Source organism: Somniosus microcephalus, unplaced genomic scaffold (genome assembly GCF_052327205.1).
Source record: "Somniosus microcephalus isolate GS21.2 unplaced genomic scaffold, FLI_Smic_1.0 unresolved_chr4, whole genome shotgun sequence".
In the NCBI taxonomy this organism is placed as follows: Eukaryota; Metazoa; Chordata; class Chondrichthyes; order Squaliformes; family Somniosidae; genus Somniosus; species Somniosus microcephalus.
Window position 1 is genome coordinate 46,892,143 of NW_028225182.1, and position 16,130 is coordinate 46,908,272.

Consider the following 16,130-nt stretch of genomic DNA (forward strand, 5'->3'; position numbering starts at 1 on the left):
TACTGCCCCTCCGACAGTGCGGCGCTCCCTCAGTGCTGCCCCTCCAACAGTCTGGCACTCCCTCAGTAATGCCCCTCCGACAGTGCGGCGCTCCCTCAGTACTGACCCTCCGACAGTGCGGCACTCCCTCAATACTGCCCTTCCGACAATGCGGCGCTCCCTCAGTACTGCCCCTCCGACAGTGCAGTGCTCCCTCAATACTGCCCCTCCGACAGTGCGGCGCTCCTTCAGTACTGCCCCTCCAACAGTGCAGCGCTCCCTCAGTCAGTGCGGTATTCCTTCAGTACTGCCCGTCCGACAGTGCGGCGCTCCCTCAGTACTGCCCCTCCGACAGTGCGGCGCTCCCTCAATACTGCCCCTCCGACAGTGCGGTGCTCCGTCAGTACTGACCCTCCAACAGTGCGGCTCTCCCTCAGCACTGCCCCTCCGACGGTGCATGCTCCCTCAGTACTGCCCCTCCGACAGTGCAGCGCTCCCTCAGTACTGCCCCTCCGACAGTACGGCGCACCCTCAGTACTGTCCCTCCGACAGTGCGCCGCTTCCTCGGTACTGACCCTCCGACAGTGCGGCGCTCCCTCAATACTGCCCCTCCGACAATGCGGTGCTCCCTCAGTATTGCCCCTCCGACAGTGCGGCTCTCCCTCAGCACTGCCCCTCCGACGGTGCAGTGCTCCCTCAGTACTGCCCCTCCGACAGTGCGGTGCTCCCTCAGTACTGCCCCTCCGACAGTGCGGCGCTCCCTCAGTACTGCCCCTCCGCCAGTGCGGGGCTCCCTCAGTACCGCCCCTCCGCCAGTGCGGTGTTTCTTCAGTACTGCCCCTCCGACAGTGCGGCGCTCCCCCAGTACTGCCCCTCCGACAGTGCGGCACTCCCTCAGTACTGCCCCTCCGACAGTGCGGTGCTCCCTCAGTACTGCCCCTCCGACAGCGTGGCGCTCCCTCAGTACTGCCTCTCCGACAGCGCGGCGCTCCCTCTGTTAGCCGACACAACAGCGGCTGCACGTTAAAAAGTAATTAATCAAAACATCTTGACAGATGAAATTTCAGTCTGTGACGTCACCTGTTGTCGGGTGGCCCTTAATCGGCCTGCTGAGCCCGCTGGGCGAGCTCAACAAGGTCAGTCAAGTTAAAATCGCACGGATTGGCCGTATCTTGATGGAGGCGGGAGTACAACCCTGAAAGTTGTAGTCCCGCCTCCCACCCGACTCCTGAATGAAGATCCTGCCCTATGACTGCTAACCAGTGTCTCGGGCGGTTTGTCAGTTTAGCAGTATCGCGGCTGCCTAGCTTTGCCTTCTTGGCTGGAGTGTGGATGAAGAAAAGCTCAGCTACTGATTATTTGGAGAAGAAAACCCAAGGAGCATCGCTGCCAAAACCCACAGTAATATCAGGAATAAACAAAATATACCACAGTCTCCAGAAACAGGTCTTGACGAGGGGAACACAGCCAAAAGGAGTAGCTGGACGCAAAGCCCTCAACTCCCAGAGCCCTTTCATCCTGCTGGAATTCCATCTCTGCTAAACTTGGCAAAACATTTTCCCCACATTGGGTGGACGTCCTAACTCGCACCGAGTCCCATTCACCCATCAACCGCACCCCCCCCGCCCCCCTCCCCTCTGTGCTCGCTGACCTACACTGGTTCCTGGTCCCGGTAACGCCTCGATTTTAAAACTCTCATCCTCGTTTTCAAATCCCCTCCGCGGCCTCGCTCCGTCCCTCTCTCTGTAAGCTCCTCCGGCCCCACAAACCTCCGAGATCTCTGCGCTCCTCCCGTTCTGGCCATTCTTGCGCATCTTCCCCGATTTCCATCGCTCCGCCATTGGCGGCCGTGCCTTCAGCAGCCTGGTTCCCGAGCTCTGGAATTCCCTCCCTAAACCTCTCTCTCCTCCTTTAAGACCCCCCTTGAAACCTACCTCTTTGACCAAGCTTTTGGTCACCTGTCCTAATATCTCATGTGGCTCGTTGCCAATATTTGTTTGATAATCGCTCCTGTGAGGCGCCCTGGGGCGTTTTACTATGTTAAAGGTGCTGTATAAATACAAGTTGTTGTTGCGGCCACATACTGGAGGAGATAAACGGCACAGTTTGCTGTTTTTTGCTATGATCTCCTAATCTTTGATTGTGTAACTCAGGGCAGGTCCAGACCTGGCAATCAGCTCAGCCTTACGATGGGTAAACTCTCAATCACACCCGCACCGAAGTCGCACCTCATTCCATCTCGCAACTGCGCCTGAATTAACCTTTCACTCGCTGTGGTGGAGATTGGGCTTTACGGTGTTATGTCTACTTTTAACATCAGACTGTAACGAGCCACGACGGTCGTCGGGGGAGCCGGAGGAGGGTGGGGGGGGTGGTGGTGGTGAGCAAGGAGCCTTAGGATTATTCCAATCACTTCAAAACCTAGAATGCTTGGTAGCTTACTGCTGGAGCTGTGAACCCAACGTTCCCAATCGAAGGGTCAAAGTTCAAATGATAAGCCTCTATATTTCCAAACCTGTGGCAGCACCAAGAGGTCCTACCCAGCTGACATGAGGCTTCTCTCTCCGACTTCAGGTTCTACTTGGTTTCCAGTCACCTTTGGCCAAAACACAGGAGATCTAAAAGATAGCGAACATAGAAACTAGGAGCAGGAGTAGGCCATTCGGCCCCTCGAGCCTGCTCCGCCATTCAATGAGATCATGGCTGATCATCCAAATTCAGTACCCTGTCCCTGCTTTCTCCCCATATCCCTTCATCCCTTTAGCCTTAAGAAATATATCCAACTCCTTCTTGAATATATTTAATGAATTGGCCTCAACTGCCTTGTGTGGTAGAGAATTCCACAGGTTCAGCACTATACAACGTAATCTGTATCAGAAGGTTTACCAGCATCATATTGGCTCGGTGGGTAACACTCTCGTCAGAAGGTCGTGGGTTGAAGTCCAACTCCAGAGGCTTGAGCACAAAATCTACGCCGACACTCCCAGTGCCGGCACTGAGGGAGCGCCGCACTGTCGGAGGTGGCGTCTTTCAGATGTGACGTTAAACCGAGACTCTCTCTGCCTGTTCAGATCCCACAGCACTATTTGCATTCTCCCCGGTGTCCTGGCTGATATTTATCTTCTCAACCAACAGCAAAACAAATGATCTGCTCATATAATTCAGTGCTGTTTGTGGGATTTTGCTGTGCACATATTGTCTGCCGCCTTTCACTAGTGACTACAGGAGTGTGATGGAACACTCTCCACTTGCCTGGATGAGTGCAGCTCCAACAACACAACAGAAGCTCGAGAGCATCCAGGACAAAGCAGCCCGCTTGATTGGCACCCCATCCACCGCCTTAAACATTCACTTCCTCCACCACCGGGGCAGTGTCCGAGACCCAACCATCTTCAGCTGCTTCATCAATGACCTTCCCTCCAACATAAGGTCAGAAATGGGGATGTTCGCTGATGACTGCACAGTGTTCAGCGCCATTCACAACTCCTCAGATAATGAAGCAGTCCATGCCCGCATGCAACAAGACCTGGACGACATCCAGGCTTGGGCTGCTAAGTGGCAGGTAACATTCATGCCACAGAAGTGCCAGGCAATGACTATCTCCAACAAGTGAGAGTCTAACCACCTCCCCATGATATTCAATGGCATTACCATCGCCGAATCCCCCACCATCAACCTGGGGGGTCACCATTGACCAGAAACTTAACTGGACCAGCCACATAAATACTGTGGCAACAAGAGCAGGTCAGAGGCTGGGTATTCTGCGGCAAGAGTCTCACCTCCTGACTCCCCAAAGTCTTTCCACCATCTACAAGGCGCAAGTCAGGAGTGTGATGGAATACTCTCCACTTGCCTGGATGAGTGCAGCTCCAACAACACAACAAAAGCTCGACACCATCCAGGACAAAACAGCCCCGCTTGATTGCCACCCCATCCACCACCTTAAACATTCACTCCCTCCACCACCGGCGCACCCTGGCTGCAGTGTGTGCCATCTACAAGATGCACTGCAGCAGCTCGCCAAGGCTTCTTCGGCAGCACCTCCCAAACCCGCGATCATTATCTAGTAAAACGTAGGGGGGACCCCCAAACCGAACCTTTGCATGGGGAGCACGTAAGGCTAACAACCGCGCCTGATCTAGGCATCGGGTGAAGTCGGCATCAAGGTTCATCGGTAGGCCTGCCCCTCCCATGACCAAAAAGCCAGCCACATTCGCTGTCCAGGCTCTTGCTTGAAGTATGGCCACTCGAGGTAGCCAAGGATGACCCAGTACCCATGGAGAGGCTCCCCTGCAAGAGTCAGGCCCTTCAGGAGAGTGGGGGGGGGGAGAAAGTAGGTGATGGAATGGACATGAAATCTAGGGGGGGGGGCAGGGAGAAAGGGAATCTGCCGCCCTCACCCGGTCTGGCCGATGTGTGACACCAGCCACCACAGCAATGTGGTTGACTCTTAACTGCCCCTCTGACATGGCCGAGCGAGCCACTCGGTTGTCAAGAAGGGGGCTCATCTTGAGGACAATTGGGGACGGGCGATAAATGCCGGCTTCGTCAGCGATGGCCCACATCCCGTGAATGAATTAAAAAAAAAATTTCAAAAGCAAGTCATTGGCTGAGAAGTGCTTTAGGACATCCTGAGAACATGAAAGGAGCTTTGGAAATGCAAGTCCTGTTCTTGCACTCCAAGGCATGGAGCTGACTGTACAATGCAGAAGACGACAAACACAATTCTCTTACCTTGCAATTTGGACTGGACTTTTTAAACACCCTGAAAGACAAAGAAAATAGAAACACGAGTTAGTGCACACGTTCCCGCTGTCACAAAATACAACTTTGCAGAGCAATTTACGGGTAGAATCACATCTCAATTTCCCCCCATACCCATTAGGGCACAACCTGTCGGCCGTGGCTCAGTGGGCAGCACCCTCTCGCCTCTGAGCCAGCAGGTTGTGGGTTCAATTCTCACTCCAGAGACTGGAGCACAAAGATCTAGGCGGATACTCCCAGTGCAGTACCGAGGGAGCGGCGCACTGTCGGAGGGGCAGTACTGAGGGAGCGGCGCACTGTCGGAGGGGCGGTACCGAGGGAGCGGCGCACTGTCGGAGGGACAGTACTGAGGGAGCGCCGCGCTGTCGGAGGGGCGGTACCGAGGGAGCGGCGCACTGTCGGAGGGGCAGTACTGAGGGAGCGGCGCACTGTCGGAGGGGCGGTACCGAGGGAGCGGCGCACCGTCGGAGGGGCAGTACTGAGGGAGCGCCGCGCTGTCGGAGGGGCGGTACTGAGGGAGCACCGCACTGTCGGAGGGGCGGTACCGAGGGAGCGGCGCACTGTCAGAGGGTCAGTACTGAGGGAGCGCCGCACTGTCGGAGAGGCAGTACTGAGGGAGCGCCGCACTGTCGGAGGGGCGGTACTGAGGGAGCACCGCACTGTCGGAGGGGCAGTACCGAGGGAGCAGCGCACTGTCGGAGGGTCAGTACTGAGGGAGCGCCGCACTGTCGGAGAGGCAGTACTGAGGGAGCGCCGCACTGTCTCTGGAATGGGACTTGAACATACAACCTGCTGACTCGGAGGCCAGAAAGCACCACCCACTGAGGCCAAGTCATACAAAGTCTCTATATTACACACCTCTTGGCCTGCTTCCTTCGGAGAAGGAGGAGTTGCCACAGTTCCCTGAAGCCCATTTATTGACAGTGGCGTATTACAAGGGGCACGGCGACTGCATTGACACAAGGCAAAAGGCAACAGCAGGTTTAGCGGAGGGAGCAAAATTTATTGGTGCCTTCAGAGCAGCTACCTGCTGCTTTCGGTTGTTCAAAGCATTAGCATTATATACGAGCGGTTTTGAAACTGCTGCCAAGTTCACAGTCTACTTCAGTGTACACACAGCATCTGCCAAGCCAGCCGCAGGCACAGTGCATTTCATCTTTCTGTTTGCAGCAGCAGGTGTTTTAGCACGGCGAGAGCCCAGCGGAGAGCAAGTGCACGGCTCTGTCAATGCCCACAGGCGGCGCGGACAGACGCACTAAACAGCCTGACCGACCGTTGTCGCTCAGTGACCGTAGCTGGCCATCTTCTCCTACGTGACATCGAGTCTGCAGCACAGGAACAGGCCATTGGGCCCCTACTGGTCCGTGCCAGTGTTTTATGCTCCACCAGAGCCCCCTCCCGCCTTACTTTATCTAACACGATCAGCTGAACCTTTCTCCCTTGTGTTTATCTAGCTTTCCCTTAAATGTCATTCACCTCAACCACTCCCTGTGGGAGCGAGTTCCACATTCTCACCACTCTCTGGGTAAAGAAGTTTCTTCTGAATTCCCGATTGGATTTATTAGTGACCATCTTATATTGATGGCCCCTAATTCTGGTCTCCCCCACAAGTGGAAGCATTTTCTCTACGTCTACCCTTACAAACCACTTCATAATTTTAAAGACCTCGATCAGGTCGCCCCTCAGTCTTCTCTTTGCTAGAGAAAAGAGCCCCGGCCTGCTCAGTCTTTCCTGATAGTTCTAACCTCTCAGGTCTGGTATCACCCCTGTAAATCTTACATAACTACAGCCACTTGCATTTATCTAGCGCCTCCGACATAGCAAAACGTCCCAAGGTGCTTTACAAGAGTATCACCAGACACCGAGCCACATGAGGAGATATTAGGGCAGGTGACCAAAAGCTTGGTCACAGAGGTCGGTGCTAAGGAGCGTCTTAAGGGAGAGAGAGGTGGAGTGGCGGACAGGTTTATGGATTCCAGAGCTTAGGGCCTAGGCAGCTGAAAGCACGGCCGTCAATGGCGAGACGAAGGGAGGGGCTGTGGGGGATGAACAAGAGGCTAGAATTGGAGGAACGCAGAGATCTTGGAGGACTGTAGGAGGTTAAAGCTCTCAGAAGGTGTAAGGTGGGAAGTTGGCCAAGAGAGCATTGGAATAGTCGAGTCCGGCGGTAACAAATTCATGGATGAGGGTTTCAGCAGCAGGTGGGCTGAGGCGGGGCTGAGACGGGTGATGTTACAGTGGTGGATGTAGGCGGTCTTGGTGAGGAGAGGATATGGGGTCGAAAGCTCAGCTCAGGGTCAAATAGGACGCCAAGGTTGCGCAGAGTCTGGTTCAGCCTGGATGATTTTAAACACCTCCGTCAAATCCCCTCTCAGCCTCTCTGCTCCAAGGAGAACAAGCCTAGCTTCTCCAGTCCATCCGCATAAACATAACCAACAAGCGAGAGTCTAACCACCGCCCCTTGACATTCAATGGCATTACCATCGCCGAATCCCCCACCATCAACATCCTGGGGGTCACCATTGTACAGAAACTTAACTGGACCAGCCACATAAATACTGTGGCAACAAGAGCAGGTCAGAGGCTGGGTATTCTGCAGGAAGTGTCTCACCTCCTGGCTCCCCCAAGCCTTTCCACCATCTACAAGGCACAAGTCAGGATTGTGATGGTATACTCTCCACTTGCCTGGATGAGTGCAGCTCCAACAACACTCAAGAAGCTCGACACCATTCAGGATAAAGCAGCCCGCTTGATTGGCACCCAATCCACCAACTTCAACATTCACTCCCTCCACCACCGGCGCACCGTGGCTGCAGTGTGTACCATCTACAAGATGCACTGCAGCAACTCGCCAAGGCTTCTTCGGCAGCACCTCTACCACCTAGAAGGATAGGGCAGCAGGCGCATGGGAACACCACCACCTCCAAGTTCCACCTCCAAGTCACACGCCATCCTGACTTAGAAATATATCGGCCGTTCCTTCATCGTCGCTGGGTCAAAATCCTGGAACTCCCTCCCTAACAGCACTTTGGGAGCACCTTCACCACACGGACTGCAGCGGTTCAAGGCGGTGGCTCACCACCACCTTCTCGAGGGCGACTAGGGATGGGCAATAAATGCTGGCCTTGCCAGCGATGCCCACATCCCCCGTGAATTAATTTTTTAAAAACCTCATAGTGGCTGGGGCTTGTTAATGGGAGCCACACATGTCGCAGACACCAAGCACAGTGTCAAGGTTACCCTCTGAAGCAGCTCCCAGCCCCGCTTAATAGATTTTCAACGGCATGATTTGCTGCCTGTTCATTTATGATGGCAAAAGGTTAATTGCGCTGATGGCCACTGACCCATTTCAACACGAGCTGCTCTGGTCCCTCCTGCTCCGATCAATTAAAGCAATGAATTCAAAGTACCAGGAAACTGTTTATTATCCGGCACCGACGGGGCCGGCGTGGTGCCGGTTTATCAAAAAGTCCGGATTACAGAGAGGTATAGTTTAAAAGGTACGAGAGCTCCGTACACAGCAACAAATCCAGGCTTCCCTGTTGCTTAGCAACATGTGCAGGAACCCCAGTTACACAGCCACAGATCCAGGAACGGCCACTAATATGAAGTAAAACTTACCTGAACCTACTCCTGAATTTTGCTGGTTAACAGAGATTTCCGGTTATTTAGGTGCCGGTAAATCGAGAGTTTCCTGTACTGCATCGGGACAACTGCGGCTTTTGACAGAACGATAATCCGGGGAAGTGGACAACTTTTTAATTGCACTTGTCCCTTTCTGCACCATCCTTCACAGCTGCCTCATCCGTCACAGCCAGACCAGCTACTGAACAACCTGCTCAGGTTCAATGGGAACATGAGGAAAAAGGAGGAGGCCATTCAGCCCCTCGAGCCCGCTCCACCATTCTATCAGATCGCAGCTGATCTACACCTCAACTCCATGGCCCAGAACTTCGGGTCCCCATGGGTGAGGACGCGCTGTGTACTCACCCGTAGGCCCAACGAAGGTGCCAGTTTTGCGCATGAAACCGGAACTTCCGTTCCCTTAAAGGAAGGGGTTCACAGGTCGAACGCGTGCGCCGGAGAGGCAGCGCGTACGCCTGGAACTTCCGTTTTTTTTTGCAGGTTTCTCTGGGAGGGTACGTCTCCAGCAGCTACGCTTATAAAAAGCAGTCGCAAGGCCTGCTTTTAACAAGGTAAGTGGTGAATTAAGTAAAATTAGAACATTTTTTCCACAGGTTTATTATTTTTAAATACTTTAAAGAACGGTAAGTTTATTTTTAGCCCCGTTAGAAACTGTAATTAACTTTTTCAAAAATTTTAATTATTGTTTAAAAGTTATTTTATGTAATTTATAGTTATTTTAAAAATGTGATTTTTTTTTTTATTTATTTGAAGTTTTAGTGATGTTTTGGGGCTGAATTGTATTCATAGATTTGACAGCTCTTCCTGTCAAATCTATGAATACAGATTCCCTGCTGCCATTGGCTCTCCATGGCCCACATGATCCCAGGGGACGCATCGAACTAACTGCGCCCCTGGGATACGCAAGCACTGCGCGCCGGCAGTTGGAGCAGGCCCAGGATCGGAATCCCACGCGGGCCCACAGCTCAACGGCCGGCGCGCTATGTAACTGCAGGTCGGGGGCTTGTACCCGCGGGAAGCCCCCCGACCCGAATTTCTGGGCCCATATCCCTCCGTTCCCTCACCCAACAATAACCTATCCATCTCAATCTGGAAAAGCTCCAACTCTCTCCCAGCATCCATTTTGGCAGGGGGAGTGGGGGGTGACAGTGTTTCAGATTTCTACTACCCTTGTGTGTGGAAAAGTGCTCCCTGATTTCACTCCTGAATGGCCCAGCTTGGATTTTATTAGGTTCCCCTCAGTTTTGGTTCCCCCTCCCCCAACCCAAGATTAAATCAGAAAATGCAGGTCAGGCTGCATCTGTGATCGTTTTTTTTTAAACAGATGAGACGTTAAACCGAGGCCCCCGTCTGCCCTCTCAGGTGGACGCAAAAAGATCCCACGGCCACTATTTCGAAGAAGAGCAGGGGGAGTTCTCCCCGGTGTCCTGGGGCCGATATTTCTCCGCCAACCGACACCTAAAAACAGATTATCTGGTCAACATCACATTGCTGTTTGTGGGAGCTTGCTGTGCGTAAATTGGCTGCCGCGTTTCCTACATTACAACAGTGACCTCACTATGGGCTGTCAAGCGCTTTGGGACGTCCTGAGGTCATGAAAAGCACGACATAAATGCAAGTCTTTTATTCTGAAAAGAACCTCCACATAAAGCGGAACCCAGCACCAAACTGGCCTCTGCTTCACGCCCCCTGCCCCCCACCTTACTTAACTCCTATAGATCTAATTAACATAGAAGATAGGAGCAGGAGTAGGCCATTCGGCCCCTCGAGCCTGCTCCGCTATTCAATGCGATCATGGCTGATCATCCAAATTCAGTACCCGGTAATTGTGTTGGCAATGAAGAGGGCAGGAGATGATGAGCTCGAAAAGGTGTCTGAGAAGACAAAAATTGGATTGGGGATGTGGGTGGGTGGGTGGGTGGGGGGGGGGGGGGGGGTGCGGTATTCCTCAGGATTTCATTCTAAACCAGGCCCCATGCTGTGCCGTTCTGAATCTGCAACGGCAGCCCAGAGCTGGAGAGGTTGGGGGAAAAATTCGGTTGCTTTGCGCCTCGCGTTAGCGCTAATGGGGTGCAAAGCAACTAGCGCCCCGGCGCGTCGATGTTTGCATTGCTCGCGAAATTGACCAGACATTTTGCGGCGGCAGATCGTGACGTCAGTCGAGTGTGCAATGCCCTGGACCGGATATTGAGTGGCGCCCCCTGCCTTACCGCTTGCCGCTAGCAACGACAGGTTGAGGGGAACGTTTTGCAGTCGGGAAGGGACTGGGGGAGCGCTATTTAAAGGCGACCGCTTCCTGCCTTTTTTTTGTCAGCGACATTTTTGCACCACGCATTCTGAGAGAGAGAGAGAGAGAGAGAGAGAGAGAGAGACTTCTGGAGAGATTCAACGCTGTGTGAAGGAGTTTTGGGTACTGAGCAGCACTTTGCAGGTTCATTTTGATCTGACCTTCCTTGCATCGATTTAGAAGAGACTGTGGGGCTGCACTCTGAGCTCTTTCCCTGGGCCTCTCCATTGTCCTTTCCAGCAGATTTGATGTACAGGTCTCTCCAGGCCGAGATTCAAGCCTGCAATGAGCAGGATGTGGATGGAGAGCAAGATCGACCCTCCCCTTTAAGAACTGGCCGGCGCCAGTGTGTCTGTGTTCCATTGCTGACTGACATCACGAGCTTCGCCAGCGCTCTGAGGTAGCGCCTCGCTCCTCGGCGTTAGCGCCTTAAGACAGGTGTGTAGCTCCTGATTTAGCGCTCCAATCACCTCCAGGGGGCGATAGAAGCCAAGTTTGCAGTCGGAGGCGATAATTAGCGCCAGGCGCTAAACTTTGCGCCCGGCCGATAATGGCGCCCCAAACGGGGTGATCCCGAATTTCTCCCATTATCTCTTACCACTGATGTCATGCCTCTCAAATTCCACCAGTGCCGGCCATGAATAATCTCTTGGACGGCGATAGGAATCAGCGGAGCGAGCCAGTCACTTCTGAGGTCAACTTGACAATTGATATTTTTCTTTTTTTTTTTAAAACCTCCACGTTAATACAAAGGTCAAAGGGAAATGATTTATTGGGGCCCAAAGGAGATGCTGCTTTTTAAACTTGCCTGAATGGACATTGGAACACAGCGTTGGCACGTTCCCAGATAACCAGGGGGATTTAGGCGAGTCCGAACGGGCTGAATAAATTTCCTTTGAGGAGATCAGTGTATGGTAATAGGGGATGCAGCGAACGTCGCAGATACGGATTTTCAGAAGGCTTTTGAGAAGGTAGCACGAGGGACTGCTAACAAAAAATAAAGCGCATGGTGACATGAGTCAGTCATTCATGAAAGAAAGACTTATGAAATAATACTGAGCGACCTGCGGGTGGCGCTGTCCAGGGAGAGTATAAATACTCGGGCACGGGCCCAGCTTGTGCAGGGCATTCTTAACTGGAACTAGTGAAGGACACAACTAGACCTCCATGTTGTAAAACAAGTTGATTAAAGCTTTGTTTAACGTTTAGACCAAGTGCCTAGTACTTTTCTTACGTCACATGGTATTCTTTGGATCGGTGTTGCCCATTAATATTTTGGCAAAGGCCACAATGGGGACACTTGAGCCCATTCCCAGAATTGAGGTTATAACTATCACCCGTCACCACTTCTTAGGCAGTCCATCGGGAACCGAGGACGACTTGCTTCCACACTAAAAATGAGTTCTCAGGTGACTAATGAGTCCAATGCGGGACCTACAGTCTCTGTCACAGGTGAGGCAGACGGTGGTTGAAGGGGCGGGTGGGTGGGGTGCTTGGGTTGACGTGCGCTCCTTCCGCTGTTTGCGCTTGGCTTCCGTTTGCTCCCGGCGGAGAGACACGAGGCGTTCGGCGCCTTCCTGGATGCTTCTCCTCCACTTTGTGCGGTCTTGGGCCAGGGATTCCCAGGTGTCGGTGGGGGATGTTGCACTTTTTCAAGGATGTTTTGAGGGTGTCCTTGAAGCGTTTCCTCTGCCCACCTGGGGCTCTCTTGCCATGCCGGAGCTCCGAGTAGAGCGCTTGTTTTGGGAGTCTCGTATCAGGCATGCGGACGATGTGACCCGTCCATCGGAGCTGATCGAGCGTGGTCAGAGCTTCGATGCTGGGGATGTTACTTACAGTGCGGTCTCCAGGTGTGATTGATGGGTGCGGGGGGTGGGGGGGGGGGGGGTGGTGGTTTGGGAATTACTCATTCATCTCCGTTCTGGCCGGGAACAGTGGCGTCACTATATGCGGCCATGAATGGAGGCTCTTGGTGCTAAGAGCGCTAGCTATAGGGAACGTGGTTCAGCATTGGTCCCCAGGCCCGTATTTGGAGTGCAACTGATTTAGCGTCACGGAGAATTAAACAGCAGATCTTGTTCCCGGGGCTGGTACCTTCAGGCCTCACTATGGAGGTAAAACCGCTTCCGTCTCTACCCACCGGCCATCTGCTCGGGACCAGGAAAGAGGTGCAGGGAAACCTGCAACAGGTAAAGCCACCGAGATAGGGCTGAGCGAAGAATGTTGGCCAAGGCATGGCGAGTTCCTTGCTCCTCACCCTGCCCCCTTTGTGTAGCACCAGGAGATCTTAACGTGCAGCAGAACAGGCTAACACAGTCACCATGTCCAATGAGAGAGACTAGCGCATGGGGCTCGAGCTTTCCCAGCAGCCATAGCGCAAGACTTTTGATAGAATTATTTGTCCTGCAATTTATTTAGCAAAATAATCTAGGTGGACGCTCCCAGTGCAGCACTGAGGGAGCGCTGCATTGTCGGAGGTGCCATCTTTCAGATGAGACGTACAACCGAGGCCCCGTCTACTCGCTCAGGCGGATGTAAAAGATCCCATCGCACTATTGCGAAGAAGAGCAAAGGAGTTCACCCTGGTGTCCTGGGGCCAATATTTATCCCTCAATCAACATCACTGAAAACAGGTTATCTGGTCATTATCACATTGTTGTTTGTGGGAACTTGCTGTGCGCAAATTGGCCGCTGCGTTTCAGAAGAAACAGGAGCAGGAATAGGCCACTTGGCCCCTCGAGCCTGCTCCGCCATTCAATAAGATCATGGCTGATCCTGGGCTAAAAGCCACTTCCCTGTCCACTCCCCATAACCCTTCACTCCCTTATCTTGCAAAAATCTCTCTATCTCCACCTTAAATGTATTTAATGACCCAGCCTCCACGGCTCTCTGGGGCAGAGAATTCCACAGATTTGCGACCCTCAGAAGAAATTCCTCCTCATCTCAGTTCTAAAAGGGCGACCCTTTATTCTGAGACTGTGCCCCCGAGTTCTAGATTTCTCCACGAGGGGAAACATCCTCTCAGCATCTACCCTGTCGAGCCCCCTCAGTATCTTATATGTTTCAATAAGATCACCTCTCATTCTTCTAAACTCCAATGAGTATAGACCCAACCTGCTCAACCTTTCCTCATAAGTCAAACCCCCTCATCTCTGGAATTAACCGAGTGAATCGTCTCTGAACTGCCTCCAATGCAAGTATATCCTTCCTTAAATAAGGAGACCAAAACTGTACGCAGTACTCCAGGTGTGGTCTCACCAGCGCCCTGTACAGTTGTAGCAGGACTTCCCTACTTTTATACTCCAACCCCCTTGAAATAAAGGCCAACATTCCATTTGCCTTTTTGATTACTTGCTGTACCTACATGCTAACTTTTTGTGTTTCATGCGCAAGGACCTCCAGGTCCCTCTGAACTGTAGCATTTTGTAATCTCTCTCCATTTAAATAATAGTTTGCTTTTTTATTTTTCCTGCCAAAGTGGATAACCTTGCACTTTCCCACATTATACTCTATCTGCCAAATGTTTGCCCACTTACCTAGCCTGTCTATATCCCTTTGCAGGTTCTTTGAATCCTCTGCACAACTTGCTTTCCCACCCATCTTTGTATCATCCGCAAACTTAGCTACATTACACTCTATCCCTTCATCCAAGTCATTAATGTAGATTGTAAATAGTTGGGGCCCCAGCACCGATCCTTGTGGCACCCCACTAGTTACCGTTTGCCAACCAGAAAATGACCCATTTATCCCGACTCTCTGTTTTCTGTTAGTTAGCCAATTCTCTATCCATGCTAATATATTACCCCCAACTCCGTGAGCTCTTATCTTATGCAGTAACCTTTTATGTGGCGCCTTATCGAATGCCTACTGGAAATCCAAATACACCACATCCACTGGCTCACCCTTGTCCACCCTACATTACAACAGTGACCACACTTCAAAAAGTACTTCATTGGCTGTAAAGCACTTTTGGGACATCCCGAAGTCATGAAAGGGGCTGGAGAAATGCGAGTTTTTCTTTTCTCTCCCTGTCGAAGAAGATTCTGCCACTTTTGAGCTGGATCAGTTCTTATGTCAACCCATGATAAAGACCAGAAAGAAGCTTCTCTCTCCCTCCCTATGGGAATCACAGATAGAAGACAAGGCCCATAGTCAGAGAGGGTAGATGGATTCACTTTATTTTTTTAATCCATCATAGGGATGTGGGCGTCGCTGGTGAGGCCAGCATTTATTGCCCATCCCTAATCACCCTAGAGAAGGTGGTGGTGAGCCGCCTTCTTGAACTGCTGCAGTCCCTGTGGTGAAGGTGCTCCCACAGTGCTGTTAGGGAGGGAGTTCCAGGATTTTGACCCAGCGAGGATGAAGGAACGGCCGATATATTTCCAAGTCAGGATGGTGTGTGTGACTTGAAGGTGAAACTTGGAGGTGATGGCTTTCACTGAATGAACGCTCAATCCTGGCCACAACCACAGTCAGGCGCAACGACATCATCCAGCAGTTTTCAAGGTGACGAGAGGTTTTGACAAGAGTAAAGAGGGGAAAAACTCTTCCCTCTGCCGAGGGGGTCAATAACCAGAGGTCATCGATTCAAAGACACTGAAAAAAGATCTAGACCGGAGATTAGGAGAAATGTTTTCACTCAGGGACTTGTGGGGGATGGGGAACGCTCGAGGTGGTGGAAGCCGATTCCAGCGAGAATTTTAAACGGGAGTCGGACAGATCCTTGAGGATGAGGAACTCCCAGGGTTACAGATAAAAAGCCGGGGGGGGGGTGCTGGGGCTAGGCACAACTGCTCCTTCAAAGAGCTGGCACAGGCACGATGGGCCAAATGGCCTCCTCCTGTGCTGTGCGTTTCTATGATCGCCTGCATTGCCTACCCTCGCCTCCAAAGCCCGCAGCACAGTCACCCTGCCATAGAACTGGAATTAAACACAATGTTGGTGCTGTGCTTCGTCACGCCAACAAAAAAATTAATAAAACTAGGTTGCATTTAATTTCCTACATACCAGCTTTACCACAAATGAGAAGATGCATTCCTATTCCTAATTAAACTTCTGTCTGTGTTATCGTCAACACAGCCAGAAGATTGAAAAGGAAGGAGGAGGATGAGGAGCAGGGAGCTCTCCGCGTCTCGACCAACATGCTTTCCTCAGCCATGGCTCAGTGGGCAGCACACTCTCTCTCTCGCCTCCGAGTCAGAAGGTTGTGGGTTCAAGCCCCCCATCCAGGGACTCGAGCACAAAAATCCGGGCTGACACTCCCAGTGCAGTACTGAGGGAACGCCGTGCTGTCGGAGGTGCCGTCTTTCGGGTGAGACGCCAAAACCGAGGACCCCGTCTGCCCTCTCGGGTGGACGCACAAGATCCCGTGGCACCATTTTGAATATTTATCCCTCAACCAACATCACCAACACAGGTCATCTGCTGATTTGTCTGATTGCCGTTTGTGGGAGCT

The 16,130-nt window shown here is 52.3% G+C and overlaps 1 protein-coding gene across 3 annotated transcripts in view; it reads right to left on the reverse strand.

Annotated features, from left to right (window-relative positions):
- The window catches only part of LOC147091019 (arrestin red cell), a 301,496-nt gene that overhangs the window by 119,114 nt on the left and 166,252 nt on the right, over positions 1–16,130 (reverse strand). For all 3 annotated transcript variants that reach the window (XM_085977455.1, XM_085977454.1, XM_085977453.1), the window contains one exon: positions 4,714–4,744. In XM_085977455.1, coding sequence (XP_085833581.1) covers positions 4,714–4,744 — 31 coding nt within the window. The remainder of the gene's footprint in view (positions 1–4,713; positions 4,745–16,130) is intronic.